The sequence below is a fragment of the Vulpes lagopus genome, chromosome 2 (genome assembly GCF_018345385.1).
Source record: "Vulpes lagopus strain Blue_001 chromosome 2, ASM1834538v1, whole genome shotgun sequence".
In the NCBI taxonomy this organism is placed as follows: domain Eukaryota; kingdom Metazoa; phylum Chordata; class Mammalia; order Carnivora; family Canidae; genus Vulpes; species Vulpes lagopus.
Window position 1 is genome coordinate 128,827,202 of NC_054825.1, and position 20,026 is coordinate 128,847,227.

Genomic DNA, 20,026 nt, shown 5'->3' on the forward strand with positions numbered 1-20,026 from the left:
AGTCCCTGTTTTTGTTGATTATTTCTTTGGGCTTCCTCTTTCTTTTACAGGATCCCCCTTAATATTTTCTTGCAGAGCTGGTTTGGTGGTCACATATTCTATCAGTTTCTGCCTATCTTGGAAGCTCTTTCTCTCTCCTTATTCTGAATGAGAGCCTTGCTGGGTATAGTGTTTTTGGCTGCATGTTCTTCTCATTTAGGACTCTGAATATATCCTGCCAGCCCTTCTGGCCTGCCAGGTCTCTTTGGAGAGGCCTGCTATTAATCCAACATTTCTCCCCATAGAAGTTAGGGATCTCTTGTCTCTTGCTGCTTTAAGTATTTTCTCTTTATCTTTGGAATTTGCAAGTTTCACTATTAAATGTTGGGATATTTTTATTGATTTGGGGGGGGGGACCTCTCTATCTCCTGGATCTGAATGCCTGTTTCCCTCCCTAGATTAGGGAAGTTCTCAGCTATGATTTATTCAAATATGCTTTCTGGCCCTCTGGCTCTCTCAGCGCTCTCTGGTACCCCAATTATACGTAGATTCTTCCTTCTGAGGCTATCATTTATTTCCCTTAACCTTTTCTCATGGTCTTTTAATTGTTTTTCTCTTTTTTCCCTCAGCTTTCTTCCTTGCCATCAGCTTGTCTTCTATGTTCCTCACTTTCTTCCACCTCATTAAACCCTTGTCGTTAGGACCTCCAGTTTGGATTGCATCTCATTTAATTGATTTTTAAATTTGGTCTGATTAGACCTAAATTCTACTGTCATGAAGTCTCTTGAATCCTTCATGCTTTTTTCCTGAGCTACCAGTAGCTTTATAATTGTGCTTCTGAATTGGCTTTCTGCCATCGAATTGTAATCCATATTCTGTAATTCTGTGGCAGAGAGTACTGTTTCTGATTCTTCCTTTTCTGGTGAGTTCTTCCTTCTAGTCATTTTGCTCAGTGCAGAGTGGCTGTATGAGCAGACTGAGTCAAGAATATCAATCATGACCTAAGTAAGTTTCACCCTAGATGATTCTCAATGGACATATCATCTTGATGTAGTTTTGGAATATAGGTGAGTTTTGATGAGGTGAGATCAGAGCCAGTGAAAGAAAGATTCTCAAGAAAGAATTCTTGAGACATCTTTGATGCAAAAAGGTGGCCCTAATACAGGACAGTTTATAGCACCCATGACCAGAAAGAGATGCTCTAATCTGGATAGAGACTTAATAGATTTTATTGATCAGTTCCAAGAACCAGCTTATGGTTTCATTGATTTCCTGTTTTTTATTTCACTGATTTCTGTTTTAATTCTTAGTATTTCTTTTCTTCTGTTTACTTTGGATTTAATTTGCTCTTCTTTTTCTAAATACTTCAAAAATGAATGAATGAATGAATATATATCCCCCCCCCTCCCTCCCTTAAGTGGAAGCTTAGGTTATTGATCTTAAATATTGCTTATTTTCTAAGTATGTATTTAGTGCTATAAATTTTACTCTAAGCACTACTTTTGTTGCATCCCACAAATATTGATAAATTGTTTTCATTTTCATTAAATTCTAAATAATTTTATTTTTTTAAAAGATTTTATTTATTTATTCATGAGAGAGAGAGGCAGAAACACAGGCAGAGGGAGAAGCAGGCTCCATGTAGGCAGCCTGACGTGGGACTCGATCCCGGGTCTCCAGGATCATGCCCTGGGCTGAAGGCAACACTAAACCACTGAGCCACTTGGCCTACCCCAAAATAATTTTAAATTTCTCTTCAGGTTTCTTACTTCATCCATGTGTTACTTGGAAGTGTGTTGTTGAATCTCTTCATAATTTGGGATTTTCAAGTTATCTTTCTGTTATTGATTTCTAGTTTATAATTGAATTGTGATCTGGGATCAGACATTGTATAATTTCTATTTATTTAAAGTTGTGAGAGGGTGTTTTATTCATTATTTGGGTTTTTTTTTTTTTTTGAGAGAGAGGGAGGGAGGGAGGGAAGAAAGGGAGGAAGGGAGGGACAGAGGGAGAGAGACAGAGAGAATCCCAAGCAGACTTCATGCTGAGTGCAGAGCTGTGGGACTCCATCTCACAACCCTGAGATCATGATCTGAGCTGAAATCAAGAGTCGGGTGCTTAACCTACTGAACCCACCCAGGCACTTCATAAACGTGTGTTTTATGTTTTCGAATGTGGTCTGTCTTGGTGAATATTCCATGTGCATTTAAGAAGAATGCATATTTTGTGTTTGGATGAAGTATACTACAAATGGCAATAAATACAGATAGATGGTGTTAAAAAAAAAAGATTGATGGTGTTATTTTTTTTGCTTTATAAAATAGATTTATTTTAATACTCCACATGCGCCTTAACATTTATTGAAGTGTTTTTTTTTTTAATTTATTTTATTATTGATGGTGTTATTGAGTTCACCTGTGTCCTTACAGATTTTTTGCCTACTGGATCAGTCTATTTCTGATAGAGTGATGTTGAAGTCTTCAGCTATGATAGTGGATTCATCTACTTTGTAATTTTGTTTCTTTTTCCTCATGTAATTTTACACTCCATTATTAGGCACATATAAGTTAAAGATTGTTATATCTTCTTGGAGAATTTACACCTTTATCAGTATGTAATGAATTTTTTTATTCCTGGTAACTTTGCTAGCTCGGAAGCCTACTGTGTCTGAAATCAATATTGCTACTCCTTCTTTCCTTTGATTAGTGTTGGCATGGTATATTTTTCTTCATCCATTAGTTTTGATCTGTATGTTTTTTTATACTTAAGGTTGGTTTCTTGTGGAAAAAATATAGTTGGGTTTTAGTTTTTGATCTACTCTGTCAATCTCATCTTTTTTTAAATTTTGTTTTAGACAGCCTTCTTTATTTTAAATATTTTATTTATCCATTTATTTATTAGAGAGAGAGAATGAGAAAGCCTACAAGCAGGATGAGGGACAGAAGGAGAGGGAGAAGCAGGCTCCCCACTGAGCAAGGAGCCCGATGTGGGGTTTGATCCCAGGACCCTGAGATCATGACATGAGCCAAAGGCAGATGCTTCACCAACTGAGCCACTCAGGCACCCAGTCATTATCTTTTAATTGGTGCATTTAGACCATTGAGTTTCAAAGTGATTATTGACATAGTTGGATTAATATGTTATATTCCTTACTGTTTTATATTTGTTATCCTTGCTTTTTGTTCCTTCTTTTGTCTTCCATTCTTTTTCTGCCTTTTGTGGTTTTAACTGAACATTTAATATGAAACCATTCTGTCCTACCTTCTTTCTTAGTATATATCCATTATACTTTTTTTTAACCTTTTTTCATAATTGCCCTAGAGTTTGCAGTATACACTTGTAACTAATCCAAATCCACTTTCACATAACATTATACATCTTCACAGATAGTGAATACCTTCTGTTTTAAAGATTTTATTTATTTGAGAGAGGGAGTGCATGCAAGCAAGAGTGGGGAGTGAGAGGGACAGTCAGACCCCATGCTGAGCATGGAGCCCAGCGCAGGGCTTGATTTCACAACCCAGGGATCACAACCCCAGCTGAAACCAAGAGTTGGGAACCCACCCAGGCACCGTGTGAGTACCTTTTAATAACAAAATAATCCTAATTCCTCCTTTCTGTGTCTTCTATCATTGTCATTCATTTCACTTATATGTAAGTACACTTAAGCATACATACACACATAAATGTACATAATTGAGTACATTGTTTCTATTATTTGAATAATCTGTTCTCTGTTATATCGGTTAAGAATAGGAAAAATTAAAGTTTTTATTTTACCTTCATTATTTTTTCTTTGATGCTGTTTATACAGATCTGAGTATCTAACCTGTATTATTTTTCTTCTTTCTATGAACTTCCTTTAATTTTTTTTTACAGGGTAGGTCTACTGGCAACAAAACTCCTCAATTTTTGTTTGAGAAAGCATTTGTTTCTCCTTCACTTTTGAAGAATAATTTCAGAGTACAGAATTTTAGATGGTATATATTTTTTTCCCTCAACATTTTAAATATTTTACTCCACTCTTTTTTTGCTTGCATGGTTTCTGAGAAGTTGGATATAATTCTCTTTTCTCTATAGTTAAGATGTAGAGGCGCCTGAGTGGCTCAGTTGGTTAAGTGTCCTACTCTTCAGCTCAGGTCATGATTCAGGGTCATGAGATCAAGCCCTAGGTGGGGCTGTGCATTCAGTGGGGAGTTTGCTTGAAGACTTTCTCCCACTCTCTCTGCCCTTCCTCCCACTATTTCCTCTCTCTAAAAATAAATCATCTTTTTAAAAAAATATGTATTTCCCTCTGGCTTCTTTCACAATTTTTTCCCTTATATTTGATTTCTTTGTAGCTTCAAAATGATGTGCTTAGGCACAGTCTTTTGTCATTTATCTCACTTGGTATTCTTTGGGCTTCCTGGAATTGTGATTTGGTATTTGACATTAATTTTGGAAAATTCTCAGTTACTGTTTTCAAAAGAAATTTGTTTTCTCTCTCCCTCTTTTCCTTCTAGTATAGCCATTACACATATGTTACATGTTTTATAGTTGTCCCACATTCATTGGATATTCTGTTCTGTTTTTTCAGTCTTATTTGTTTTTCTTGGGGGTTTTTTTGGGGAGGGAGTTGCTTTTTGGTTTTTAAGATTCCCATGGATATATCCTCTAGCTCAGACATTCTTTCCTAGCCAGTCTACGGTTTAGCCTACCAAAGGCATTCTTCATTTCTGTTACAGTGGTTTTGATCTCTAATAGTTCTTTTTGTTTTTTTAAGATTCCCATCTCTGCTTACATTGCTCATCTGTTCTTGCATGCTGTCTGTTAATTCTCTTAGCATTTTAATCATAGTTGTTTTTAATTATGACTGATAATTCTAGTATCTCTGCATGTCTGGTTCTGATTATTGCTGTGTCTCTTAAAATTGTAGGGTTTTTTTTTTCCCCCTTTTGATATGCCTTGTCATTGTTTTTGACAACTAGATATAATGTATTGGGTAAAGGGAACTGCTTTAAATAGGCTCTTTTTAGTTTGGTGGTTTTTTTAACCTTTTTTCATAATTGCCCTAGAGTTTGCAATATACATTTGTAATTAATCCAAATCCACTTTCACATAACATTATACATCTTCACATATAGTGAATACCTTCTGTTTTAAAGATTTTATTTATTTGAGAGAGGGAGTGCATGCAAGCAAGAGTGGGGAGTGAGAGGGACAGTCAGACCCCATGCTGAGCATGGAGCCCAGCGCAGGGCTTGATTTCACAACCCAGGGATCACAACCCCAGCTGAAACAAGAGTTGGGAACCCACCCAGGCACCGTGTGAGTACCTTTTAATAACAAAATAATCCTAATTCCTCCTTTCTGTCTGTCTTCTTCATGTCATTCCATTTCACTTATATGTAAGTACACTTAAGCATACATACACACATAAATGTACATAATTGAGTACATTGTTTCTATTATTTGAATAATCTGTTCTCTGTTATATCGGTTAAGAATAGGAAAAATTAAAGTTTTTATTTTACCTTCATTATTTTTTCTTTGATGCTGTTTATACAGATCTGAGTATCTAACCTGTATTATTTTTCTTCTTTCTATGAACTTCCTTTAATTTTTTTTTTACAGGGTAGGTCTACTGGCAACAAAACTCCTCAATTTTTGTTTGAGAAAGCATTTGTTTCTCCTTCACTTTTGAAGAATAATTTCAGAGTACAGAATTTTAGATGGTATATATTTTTTTCCCTCAACATTTTAAATATTTTACTCCACTCTTTTTTTGCTTGCATGGTTTCTGAGAAGTTGGATATAATTCTCTTTTCTCTATAGTTAAGATGTAGAGGCGCCTGAGTGGCTCAGTTGGTTAAGTGTCCTACTCTTCAGCTCAGGTCATGATTCAGGGTCATGAGATCAAGCCCTAGGTGGGGCTGTGCATTCAGTGGGGAGTTTGCTTGAAGACTTTCTCCCACTCTCTCTGCCCTTCCTCCCACTATTTCCTCTCTCTAAAAATAAATCATCTTTTTAAAAAAATATGTATTTCCCTCTGGCTTCTTTCACAATTTTTTCCCTTATATTTGATTTCTTTGTAGCTTCAAAATGATGTGCTTAGGCACAGTCTTTTGTCATTTATCTCACTTGGTATTCTTTGGGCTTCCTGGAATTGTGATTTGGTATTTGACATTAATTTTGGAAAATTCTCAGTTACTGTTTTCAAAAGAAATTTGTTTTCTCTCTCCCTCTTTTCCTTCTAGTATAGCCATTACACATATGTTACATGTTTTATAGTTGTCCCACATTCATTGGATATTCTGTTCTGTTTTTTCAGTCTTATTTGTTTTTCTTGGGGGTTTTTTTGGGGAGGGAGTTGCTTTTTGGTTTTTAAGATTCCCATGGATATATCCTCTAGCTCAGACATTCTTTCCTAGCCAGTCTACGGTTTAGCCTACCAAAGGCATTCTTCATTTCTGTTACAGTGGTTTTGATCTCTAATAGTTCTTTTTGTTTTTTTAAGATTCCCATCTCTGCTTACATTGCTCATCTGTTCTTGCATGCTGTCTGTTAATTCTCTTAGCATTTTAATCATAGTTGTTTTTAATTATGACTGATAATTCTAGTATCTCTGCATGTCTGGTTCTGATTATTGCTGTGTCTCTTAAAATTGTAGGGTTTTTTTTTTCCCCCTTTTGATATGCCTTGTCATTGTTTTTGACAACTAGATATAATGTATTGGGTAAAGGGAACTGCTTTAAATAGGCTCTTTTTAGTTTGGTGGTTTTTTTAACCTTTTTTCATAATTGCCCTAGAGTTTGCAATATACATTTGTAATTAATCCAAATCCACTTTCACATAACATTATACATCTTCACATATAGTGAATACCTTCTGTTTTAAAGATTTTATTTATTTGAGAGAGAGAGAGTGTGTGTGTGAACAAGAGTGGGGAGAGGGACAAGCAGAGGGGAAGTGTTCTATAAGTCTCAGTCTTTAGTGAGTTTATGCCTCTGAACTCTGAACTTAACACAAGTTTCTTAATGTTTTTCTCCCCCTTAGGACAAATGCCCAGAACTGGATAGAATATTTGCCTTCCCCCAGGTCTGTTAGACTCTGATAATACCCCATGAGGTTAGGCTCTGGTTAGTTTTCCTTGAGGGCAGACCTTGTTAAGAACATAGCGCTCTAGGGGTGGTGGAAGGGGAGGAGGGCGGGTGTTGGAGGGGAATGGGTGACGGGCACTGAGGTGGACACTTGACGGGATGAGCACTGGGTGTTTTTCTGTATGTTGGTAAATTAAACACCAATAAAAGTTAATTAAAAAAAAAAAAAAAAGGATAAAAAAAAAAAAAAAAACAGCGCTCTATCTATTCAAAATGTAAAGTCCGAGTAGATTGACTCCCAGTGTTTACTGTGAGAAGCTGGTTAAGCTTCTGGAGGCAGATTTCATAATATTGTGGGAGCCTTCCATGAGTGGATCCCACTGGAGTTTTTAACTCCCAGAGTTGTCCACACTGAGCCTCCAGCCATTCACTAATTACGGTTAAGGTTTTTTCTACCTGGCACTGGTTCCTATGGCAGTTTCTACTTGTGGATCTCTACTCCAGTAAGTCACAATTTCCTGTATTTGCTTATCAGGCTTCTCAGTTGTGGAGGCCAAGGTTTATCCCTTGCAATATTATAATATATATTATTAATATATTAAATATATACATATATTAAATATATATTATTAATATATTAAATATATACATATATTAAATATATATTATAATATATTGCAAGGTTTATGTTTTACCTTCTCTTAAAGATGCAAGAAGGATTGTTGATTTTTCAGTCTGTTCTGCTTTGTACTTTTTGTTAAGATAGGGTGATAACTTCAAACTCCTTTCATGGGAAACAGGAAACTGAAAGTATGTATGTGGTGTGTTAAAAATATATATATATCTACAATACCATTATTATATTTAAAAACTGATACTAATTCCTTAGCACCATCATATATTTAGTCAGTGAATTCTCTTGATTTTCTCTGTCTCTCTCTCTCTCTCTCTCTCTCTCTCTTTTTTTTTTTTTTTTTTTTTTTACAGTTGGTTCTTTTGGAATCAGAGTCCAAAGTTCACATGTTGCTTTTGGCTGATAGGTTCAAAAGTCTCTTTTAGTCTTTAGGTCCCCAATTTCTCTGTTTTTGTTTTGCAAAGTATCTGTTGAAGTAATATGGTTGCTTTACACATCTCAAGTGTGATAAAGGGTGCAAACCCCTCACTCTCTTAATCATGCATTTTATTATTTTCTGTTGGTTTTTTGGCCTATTGTATATTCACACACCAGTACTACTTCGTTTTAATATGGAGCCTTTCTAATATACCTATTATAAAATAAAGCTAATTGTCCCATTTCTCTTCCTTTTCAGGTTTTCTGGCAGTTCTTGTTTGTTTTATCTTTTAAATAAACTTTGAAACCATTGTGTTTAGCTTTAGGAAAGATAGCTAATGTTTGGGGGAGGCTCATGTGAAATATATAGATTAACTGAGGGAAAACTGTCATTTTTCTGACATGAAGGCTTTCTGTCTACCTGTCCAGGAACACTTATGTCTTTCCATTTGTTCATGTTTACTTTTTTTTTTTTTAAGGATTTTTATTTATTTACTCACGAGAGAGAGAGAAGACAAAGACACAGGCAGTGGGGAGAAGTAGGCTCCCCATAGGGAGCCTTATGTGGGACTAGGTCCTGGAATTCTGGGATCATGCCCAGAGCTCAAGGCAGACACTCAACCACTGAGCCACCCAGGCGTCCCTGTTTGTGTTTACTTTTTGATCTTAAAGGAGTGTTTTAAATATTTTCCACATGTCTAGGTTTTAGGCATTTTTTACTACTAAGGTTTTATTGTATTTTGGGTTTTTATTATTATCATTATTTTTTGCTGTAATAAGTATATCTTCTCCCCATCTTTAAATTCATTTTTATTATATCATCACATTTGGAAAATGAACATCTTCAAATCACCATTATCCTTTCAGTTAGCTTAGAAGAAGTAAGCACTGTTAAAGTATTTGCTGTTTTTCACGTATAACTCTTAAAAATTAATGTGAGAATGTAAGTTTTCATTTCATTTTACATGAAATGTTGTAATTTGGGGCAGCCTGGGTGGCTCAGCGGTTTAGCACCACCTTCAGCCCAGGGCGTGATCCTGGAGACCCGGGAACAAGTCCCACGTCAGGCTCTCTGCATGGAGCCTGGTTCCCCTCTGCCTGTGTCTCTGCCTCTCTCTCTCTCTCTCTCTCTCTCTCTCTCTTCTCTGTGTATTCTCATGAATAAATAAATATAATCTTTTAAAAAAAATGTTATAATTTGGAATTTGTTAAGGTAAGATTTTTTTTTTAAGGTAAGATTTAAAAAAAGAGACAGAAGGTTAAATTATTTGATGTTGAGAAAAAGTCAAAACATAATTCTCATGGTTAAAAAATATAGTCTTTTTTTCTACCTACTCTCAACCTTTGTCAAAATGTACCCAGTAAGTCTAGATTTCTTGAGAAGTCTGATCAGTTATTTTTGTTATTTATGTAAGATACTGAGTAATAATCAATTTAAAAGTTTGTATAACATGGTAAATGTGCTCCACATCATTTTCCTGAGTACATACTTCAGGTTCTAGTGGCTTACCCCACCAGCTTTCATTTCTCATACTCCAAGGCAATTTTTCAAAGTATTTAAAGTAAAATGCTCTTTGCCTTTCACCATTGCAGCTTTATTTCTGATTTATTTAGTAATATAATTCATCAAATTATAGGGTCCTAGCCACCTGTGTTTCTAGTCTTTTTCAGCAAGACTTGAATTAAAGGGAAGTGGGAGGAGAATGCCCCTTGGCATCCCCTGTGAAACCTTTCAAAATTGTTTCAGAAATTACTGGTGAAAAAAGAGACATGCTCAGAAAATAGCTACTTTTGCCCCACCTGCAGTTCTCAGACAGAAAGCTGAGGGCAGTGTCTTCATGAGTAGGCCTGAACTCTTTTGCTGTTTATTTTACTTCTGATAGCATTTTCTCCCTTAGCAACTAATAAAATTTATTTGGTTTGGAAAATTATGTTTGCTAATCCATAGGGGACAGACAGTCCAGAAATGCTGGGTGGCCTTCAGCTTGTCCAATTCCAATGGCTTCAGCTCAGCAAGTTCCCCAAATAGTGGTGTAAGGGCTGGCACCTTTCCATGGACACTTTCCCATGACAGAGCATCCCAGCCACATGTTGACATGGAGAGGCTGATTCAATCCGTCAGTGCAAATTACCACCCCCATACCCAACACTGTTCTCCCCCCCAGCCCCTTGAGCAGTTCCCCAAATGTACTATGTGGTCATCTAGAAACCACATACTTTCTTTAATCAGTGTGCCCTGCCCTGTGTGTAGACTTCCAGCTATTTGCCTACCACAGTACCCCAGTGGAATTTCATCTGTTGTCCAATTGGCCGGGTTCTGTGGCCTTGATTTCCAAATACAGTCATGTATTTTCAGAAATGGCTCCCTGTCTTCTTTTAAACAGCAGATGTTTGCCCCTCTCTGCAGTTGAGATAACCTAAAGGAAATCTTTAATTTCTGGGCCTAAATATTAAACTTAACTTCTCAGGTCTATTCCTGGAGTTACCCTCAAGCCACCTGCAGCCTGTAGACTTCAATACAACCTTTCTAGGAGGGCTGCTGAAATCCTTCCAGGGGTCTGTGGAGTATAAGTAATTCAGTATGACATGCCCTATAGAGTAAATCTAAATCCATTGCTTCAAAAACACTGAGATGTTGGGGATGCCTGGGTGGCTCAGCAGTTGAGTGTCTCCCTTCACTTCAGGTCATGATTCTGGAGTCCCACATTGGGTTCCCTGCATGGAACCTGCTTCTCCTTCTGCCTATGTCTCTGCCTCTCTCTATATATATCTCTGTGTCTCTCATGAATAAATAAATACAGTCTTTAAAAAAATATTGAGGTGTTTGATGACCGAGTGGAGAGTTTTTTTCCGCATACTAGAATGAATGAGTCAATTGAACAAATGAAAGGAAGAATGGATGCAGGACTGGCCTCACGGTGTGACTGGTGGATGTTAAATACTAAATCATAATCTAGATCAAAACACTTTGCAGAGTTCAAAGGGGGCTTCCTTTTTATAACTGTGGTAGGTAATAGACATAAGGCTGTCTCAGGCACATTGAATTGTATTTAAGTGGGTCTCATGCCTGTAATATGTTTAGCATGATGCCTCACACCCAGAGTAAACACTCAATAACTATTCACATGTTGCTATTATTATCGTTGACTTTAGTAATATATTATTTTTATAATGTTTTATTAGGTTTTCTCAAGCTTATATCTTTTCCTTCTAATGGAAATATCACTGAACTAAGGCTAAATGTAAGCTAAATTCCTTTTGCTGAACTATACTAAATATATTTATTTTTTTCTTTTTTATTCCCTATTAAAAATTTTTTTTAAGAAAATCCTGTTGCTGAAAGAACTAATACAGCCTCCAAAGGTGCTTACCAGGAAAAGAAAAGAAAGTATAAGAATAGGCTGATCTTTGACCAAGCTTTCAGTTTTGTGCTTTTTCAGTTCAGATAAGAAAAATCAGGCTTTAAGTGTTGTCAAATAATATAGGTTAATGTCTATAAATGAAGAAAGGCTAGTGTAATACTAAGGACAGAAAGGTAGCAACGAAATATAGTAGTAACTAAAACACCATCCATTTGCTGATACTTCCTGTGATCCTCTTTTTTTTTTTTTAACCTTAATAAGATATGGTCACAAAATTAGTCATTGAAAAAGTTTACTTTTCAATTAAAACCTGCTGATAGAGATGCCTGGGTGGCTCAGCAGTTGAGCATCTGCCTTCAGCCCAGGGCGTGATCCTGGAGTCCCAGGATCGAATCCCACATCAGGCTCTCTGCATGGAGCCTGCTCCTCCCTCTGCTTATGTCTCTGCCTCTCTCTGTGTCTCTCATAAATAAATAAAATCTTTAAAAAAAAAACCTGCTGGTAATGATTTATAATAGACATTCCAGTATGTTTGGATTTGGACATTTTCTTTGCTTGGTGTTAGTTACTGCTCTTTTCTTTGAAATTGGACTTCAACTTATAAGTGGTAACGATGGCACAATATTCAAATTTGGTATACTTCTTAGATAAAATTTTCATGGAAACCTTTGGAATATAATAGAGAGTATTCTTTCCAATTCCTTGGAATTTTCTCCAGAAAAGCTGATCCCAATTTTTGTGGGCTTCTCTGGCAACCCAAACAACCCTATCTCTTTCTGGTTTGGAAGGGTGGAAGTACTGCCTATGTTTGTCTTGAGTGAGGAAGCTTCTTCCCTTTGCCTTTCTGATATTCCCTACCGACAGGCGCTGCCCTCATTAGGAACTGTTCTTGCAAAGAATTGAATTCCATGTTCAGTTTTATTGTAGCTATTAAAAAATAATTGGAACCAAAATTATTTAATAATTACCTGAACCAATTTTTTTATATACTGCCTCTTTTTGCAAAAGATGGGGCAAACAACAGCCTCAGTATTTTGGAGAAACAAAGTACAGTTTCTAAAGGCCAAGGAGGCATTTATCTAGAAGACTCTAAGAGCAGGTGTCCTCTTAAGCTTCTCCTGCTTTGTGTCAGAAATTGTTACTAGGACTCAGATGTTTGGGGCGCCTAGTTGACTCAGTGGGTTGGGCGTCTCTTGGTTTGACTCAGGTCATGATCTCATGAGTCATGGGCTCGAGCCGCATGTCAGCTCCCCCACTCCATGGGGTGTCCGCTTGAAGATTCTCTCCCTCTGCCCCTCCCCCCAGTCACAAACGTGTGTTTTCCTTCTCTCTCTCTCTCTCATAAATAGTTTTTTAAAAAAGGCTCATGTTCTATGTGAAAGCACTAACTGGGATCCTATTCCTCATATTTTAAATGAGAAAATTTTAATGTATTTCACATAAGTCTCAAACACCCAATCTCATTTTCCTAAAACATAGCTATAATGCAGAAAACTTACCATGATTATTAGGTAGGAATTTGGGAGAGCCAGGTTTTTATCTTACCCTGTTTTTTCTTGAATTCATCATTTTGATCTGTATCTAGGCTAGGTAGGTGAAGTAAGTATAGCTAGAGTAGAAAAAGGACAGCTTTAGTATTTCTAGAATGAAATTTTTCAAGGTCGCTTAAAACATTTTTTTTATCTTGTTACTTTACTGGCTTTTTAAATTTCCACAGAAATATATATTCATTTTATCAGGTCAAATAATACAATATAGAAGTATATATAGAAAATGTTAATTATCTCCCATTATCACCCTCTAGTACTTCTGATAACCATATCTTACAGTCTTGTAAACATAGAAATCTGTATAAAACAATTTTTTCTCTTTCTTTAAGTAGCTTTTAAAATAAAAATAGCATCACACATACACATGACTCTGGAACCTGCTTTTTAACCAATGGATATAGATCCCTCAAGGGATATAGATCCAGCTCATTTTTATAAAATAGGAACATATTCTCTGATATGAATGGACCTTAATTTATTCACCTGCTTGCCAACAGATGCATTAAAATTGTTTTTAATATTTTTTTATATCATTGCTACAGTAAATATCCTCCAACTGATGCTTTTATTTCTGCCAGGCAGATTCACAAAAGTATGGTTACAAAGGTCAGGATGATGTCTGTTTTACAATTCATTAGGTGATATGCATAGCCAAAAGAGCAAAGCCATTCCCTTTCTCACCTCTGAGAAGATACATCCCCTGTACCTATTTCAACATTGGATGTTGTTCCTAAACATTTGCTGGTGTGTAAGGATGAAAATGACAGCTGTGTTAATTTACCTTTCTTTACTATTAAAAAGGCTGAGAAATCTGCATATTTTTATTGGCCATTTGCATTCTTCTTTCATAATTTGCCTCCTCCCACTTCAGTTTTATTGAGCTATAATTGACATATAATGTAATTTGCCTTTTTATTTTTTTTTTTATTTTTTTTTTTAATTTGCCTTTTTAATTTCAAAACCAACCTAGTACACTTTTAGAACGTTTTACATAATACCAATGTGTTGGTCCAGTCAAATTTAGTTATGTAAGTATATTAAGGTCATTTTCTTGGTGATTTCTTCACTACCAGTATTGATTTTAAAGAGTTAATTTTTTGATTTTTTAGAGCAAAATAGATTGTTTTGTTCAAATATCAAACATGGGTCCATAAATTTAATCACTGCAAATAATAAAGGATATCCTCTGAATAAAGGATAATAAAAACATACTTTTAACATACACTTTATTTATTTATTTATTTATTTATTTATTTATTTATTTATTTATTTATAAAGATTTTATTTATTCATCATAGAGAGAGAGAGGCAGAGACACAGGCAGAGGGAGAAGCAGGCTCCATGCCAGGAGCCCGATGCAGGACTTGATCCTGGGACTCCAGGATCACGCCCTGGGCCAAAGGCAGGTGCCAAACTGCTGAGCCACCCAGGGATTCCCCCCTTACACATTTTTTAAACTGATTATAGAACAAAAGTATTATATACTTACTAATTTGAATATATAATTTTACAGATTTTATGTAAATTTTTAACTAAGCAATATACTTTATTTCAGATATTTGATGGAACTATCATCTTACATTAGCTTCCTTTTTACATTTCTTCATATTTACTACTCATTCTCAACAGCTCATTCCTTTGTGTTGTCAGGCATCATTCAACTAATGTGACCTTATGGTAAAAATCGCACAATGCACATGGCTGCTCAGAGGCCTGGGAATGGTGCTGCATGAAAAACTCACTGAAGTGAGAAACTTGTCTAATGATGTACATGGTTATTTCATTAGATGTGATTAAAAAAATTATATGTGATAAATGCAGGTCAAAAGATGTCCCTACTGTTTGGGAAGGGAGGAGCCATTGAGCAGCCAAGTTCCCTCTGTGCCTCAGAGTGTCCCTGCTTCTTGGGAGCATTCTGGCTCATGAAAGAGACTACAGATACCCCTCGCCCCTGTCCAGGGATATTCTACTGTAGAAAACTGGGTGGAGGGATCCCTGGGTGGCGCAGCGGTTTGGCGCCTGCCTTTGGCCCAGGGCGCGATCCTGGAGATTCGGGATCGAATCCCACGTCGGGCTCCCGGTGCATGGAGCCTGCTTCTCCCTCTGCCTGTGTCTCTGCCTCTCTCTCTCACTGTGTTCCTATCATAAATAAATAAAAAAAAAAAAAATTAAAAAAAAAAAAAAAAGAAAACTGGGTGGAAACCTCTCCCAAGGGTCTATTAATGTGGCTAAAACTGACTGACAGCCTAGACTTTGAGAAGACTTCCCTAAACACTGAAGGGAGTGAGCGCAGGGTCCAGGCATCTGACTTACCTGGAATGCCATCTGCTCGCTCCCCTGGGCCCAGGCCCCTCTTCTGAGCAGCACCTTCCACTCTCTAGTCCACAGTGGAGAAGTTCATAGATACCTGAGGTGTACAACCTGCTCCAGCATCAGACCTCCTGCATTCAAATTGTAGCTGTGAGTTCTTGTCCTTCTCTGACCTCAGTTGCCCTGTCTTATGTAAAATAAGGATAAAATAAGGATAATGTAGAATGCTTACCATGGTTTCAAGTAAGTGCTTAATAAATGGTGGCTACCAGTCCTTCAGCCTTTTTTTGCTCCTCTGCATCTGGCTCACCAGTCAGCCATGCTGCCCCGCACACCGCTGCCCCTGCGCAGCCTCCTGGTGGTGTTCCTGTCACAGCTGTCCCTCTGAAGACCTGTCTACAATAATGGCTGCACTTCAACCTCATCTCCACATTGACTGCCCTTGGCTTCTGTCACTATCAAAACCATGTCCTAGGGGAGGTCACAAAGGGCCTGCCCAGTGGAATGCATATGGTTCCCTCCCCACATCCTCAGTCTCTCAACAGTGCTGGTCAGAACCAGGTCTTCCTTCTCTTCCTTGGTGGCATTGTTCCCTGCTTGTGTATCTCCTGCCTCCTCCATCTGCAGCTTCTCTTCTTTGGCTACCTGTTGGTACTGCTCAGGGCATAACGTGGGCCCTCTGCTCCCTACGCAGACCCTCTCCCTTGGAGTTCTCCGCGCTCATGCCACTCCATGCTGGCTGACGTTCGTTAATGTATATCTTCAGCCCAGACCTCTCCCCAGAACTTTCAACTTGAATATTCATGGATCTGTTTTATTCTTTTGGAGTGTCCCTCAAACATTCTAAATTCATACATGCAAGCTGAGCTCTTAGTAAATCCTTCACAAATCTTATCTTTCCTCCTTGTTTGGAGTAAATAATATGTCCATCCAGCTCATTGCTTAAGAAACCTGGGGCAGCCTTGATTCCTACCTCCCCTCACCACCTTTCATCAGATTCATTGCCAGTTCCTCTTAATGTTACTGCTGAAATACATGCCAGCGACCCTTCACTCCTCCGCTGCAGCCTGGGTAATGCCAGCACCAGCTCCCCTGGGCTCCTGGGCTCCTGGGCACCCCCCCCCCCCCATTCTAGGCCTGCACTTGGGTCTTCCTGCTGCAGCTGAACTGATCTTTGACTGTAAACCGCATCCTGGCACTCCTCTCTGTGAAGTCCTTTGAACCAGAATTATCACTGAATAGAATTCCAAAGCCTTCCTTCTGTGGTACTGCCTCATCACAAGCCACTTCACCTTCACACTCTGGGGTTTCTCTTTCCTTCTCACCTTTGCTCCTCCCTGTCTCAGGACCATCACAGCTGCTAGTCCCTCTGCTGAGATGCCTTCTGGCTTCTCTTTACCTAGCTAATCCCAAGGCTGTCCAGACCACCCAAACTAAATTGGACCCTTCTGTTATTCTCTTTTACCTTCACTGCCTTTTCCCCAATTTGAAATGTATATGTGTATCTCCCCCTGGGCCCTGAGTGCTAGGGGTACAGACTAGGTCTGTGTTCCCAGCTGCTTGGCCTGCACCTAGCACACTGAGTGCCACACAGGAAGTCCTCATCTTTCGTGAATGGATGACCACCAGCTCCTTGCTATCGAGTATAATAGGGGAGGTGGCATGGGAATTGGAGTCCAAGGCACCAGTGGCACAAGTGAGGACATCATAGCCTGGCCCCTAGATGTGCCAGGTGATGCAGGTCAAGGAGCAGCACCGTGGCAGTTTTTGCCAGGTGTTGGGAGGGTGGGGGAAAGGGATCCTGCAAGACTTTCCAGAAGAATGAGAATGTGAGATCAGAAAGGGAGGAGGGGAGGCCCTCCTGCCCTTTGTCCTGCCCTCTACCTGCTTTTTTTTTTTTTCTTAAGATTTTATTTATTTATTCATGAGAGACACACACAGAGAGAGGCAGAAACACAGTCAGAGGGAGAAGCAGGCTTCATGCAGGGAGCCTGATGTGGGTCTCGATCCCGGGACTCCAGGATCACGCCCTGGGCTGAAGGCAGGCACTAAACCGCTGAGCCACCCAGGGATTCCCCCCCTCTACCTGCTTTTGTGAGAGTCCTTCCAACTCTTCAGCTTTGTCTAGCTTTGTCCCTGAGCTAATCCAGGACAAAGGTCTACAGGAGTTATGCTGAGGGAGATTGTGACTCTGCCTATACATTTCCAGCCCCTGCACCCATTCTCTGGACTTCAAGCCAGCTCCTGCAGAGAAATGGCCCCAGAAGCAATAGTGAAGGGAAAGCCCTGAAGGGGCTTTTGGGTAGTTTGGGTAATAGGGAGCCTCTGTGCCTTCAGCTTTTGTTTTTCTTCATAAAGGCAACAAACATCTTTGACAGAACCTGGAAAGCACTGTGCTGTCTGTGATGCCACAGGTGAAGAGGCAGGAGGCCTTGGGAAAGCTGGGCCGAAAGAAGAAAGGGAAGTCTCACCAGGCCGAGACAGGCCCCATGCTCACGGGAGGGCTACAGGCCCAGAGCCTATCGGTGCTTCAGAATTAGGTGTCTTCTTATGCTACCTCCCAGAAGGGGAAGTAGAACCCCTGATTCACCGACCTGACTGACACAGGAGGAACCTCCACATTCTCCTGTGGAAACATAGCAACACAAAATATTTGGGGCTACAGAGTATATCATGGTAGAGATCAGCTATGTATCTATACCAGGCCATAACCACCATATATGAAATTATTACTAAAGGAAAATATTTTTAACTTTCAAGCAACAGATTCACAAATACAGTCACTGAGTATTTATTAGATATCATACGTTGTGCTCATCTCTGTACATGTGTTTTTATTGTATTTGTTCCTTCTGGGAACACTTTGAGGGAGATAGGCCCACTTTACAGTTTGCAGATGAGCAAAATGAGGTTTGGAGGTTTAGTAATTTTCCCAAGGTAATCAAGTTAGTAGGTGGTGGCCCTGGGACTCAAACCCAGGTCTGAATCCATATTTTAAATCCTTAAATCCTTAGGATGTACTTTCAGATATAACTATTTTTTAAGTTAGGAGCTGTATAGGCCTTTTTCCATCTTGTTCCATCACTAATACTTACATCACTACTACTTGTTTTTCCTTTTTGAAAACATTTCTTTCTTTGAGTATTTCTCTAATGTCTTGAGTTGAATTGGAAGCAAATTCACATTATTTTGCAAATGGACACATGGTAAATATTGATTGATTCTGTAAATACTACGACCATGATAAAAAGAAGATTCACAAAGTGGACTCATTCTTGCATTTTGATCTCTCTCAATCTTATTTTCTTAGTAACCCATTTCTGTTTAAAATTGTGTTTATTCTTGCTGAAAGGAAGAAGATTTCTCTCCCTACGTCAGCTGTAGTCTGCCTCTGGCTTCGGCACCTTCCCAGCCTTGAAAAAGCAACACTGCATCTGTTTGAAAAGCTAATCTCTAGTGAGAGAAATTTCCTGAGAAGGATCGAATACTTTTTGAAAGATTCATTGCTGGTACGTGCTGGGCTTTCATGAGGAGAAAAATCCTTAGGATGCCAGGTATCATTTCTTTTTGTTAAAGCTAGGGGGAGTATAAACAAGAGAGCAGTTGGCACCTTTTGAAATAATCGTTGTGTCTGCATTTTGTTATAGACCCAACATAGGGGGCTTTTCTGCATACTTGGAGCATGTCTTGAAAACAGGGAGAGGTGTGAGATTTACTGGATGGATAGGTGCCCCTTATAGTGCATACTCTCAAGAATTGATATTAAGGCAAACTGTTTTAAAACAGTATTTCTTATTTCCACATGAAAAATAAGTCTTAAAAAATAAAGACCTTACAATGAGAGGAGAAATAAAACAAGACCCTGGAAGAAAAGTTAAAACAATAAAAACAACTAAGAATTCTGTAAGTTTTCTTTTGGTGTAAGCCTTCCAGCCTTGAACCTTCCCTCCATATGGTAGCTTGCCCAGCCTTCATTGTACTTGGGACTTCTCAGGCCTGGGAATCTGGGGCTCAGTGGCCAAATGGAATGGCTTCATTGCCTAAACCAGGGTCAGTGGCAGGGTTCACAGGCAGTCCTCAGAACCTGACTGGTGGGAGTGTTTTCCCTTCATGGGAGGCAACCCTGTGGAATTGATGTGCATTTTTGTAAGAGCAGGAATAAAGACCAATGCACCCTGAAAAAACAAGTTAAAAACTATAGGAGGTGCTGTGCTCCCTGGGCATCTATCTGTTTTACGAGAACCTCAGTGGTTTCTAACGTGTTTTCTCATTAGCTTTTGTAACCTGGGGAACATAGGGTGCAGAGATTTTCTTCCTATTGTCCAGGTGGAGAAAATTAGTTCAGACATGGTGATCAGTCAGATCTTCAGTTGGGGGCTAGGAAAACTGGACAGGAGAGAGTATTCCCCTCCCCACTTGAGGTGAGATTTGGAGAGAGGAGAGTTCTTAGGTTAGCTGAGTTCACACAACACCCCCCTCCCAGACACCTTCTGGTTTTTTTAATTCATTTGGAACTTCCAGTTTTCTTCCTCTTTCAAATTGGAGGCTGAGTGAGGGAATCCGAATTGAATCAGTTGCCTTCTTTTTCTGTCCTGTTGTTCTTTGAGGTGCCCATGATCTCTTGGGCGTGACTGCCAGGCCTTCCCCCTTACTCCACAGGCTTCTGTTCTGGGGCCTTCCAGGCGGCTGTGGGTG

At 38.7% G+C, this 20,026-nt stretch overlaps 1 protein-coding gene across 6 annotated transcripts in view; it reads left to right on the top strand.

The window, feature by feature from the left end:
• FANCC (FA complementation group C) overlaps positions 1 to 20,026 on the top strand; it is a 272,119-nt gene that overhangs the window by 211,366 nt on the left and 40,727 nt on the right. For all 6 annotated transcript variants that reach the window (XM_041735278.1, XM_041735303.1, XM_041735305.1 and 3 more), the window contains one exon: positions 18,684 to 18,840. In XM_041735278.1, coding sequence (XP_041591212.1) covers positions 18,684 to 18,840 — 157 coding nt within the window. The remainder of the gene's footprint in view (positions 1 to 18,683; positions 18,841 to 20,026) is intronic.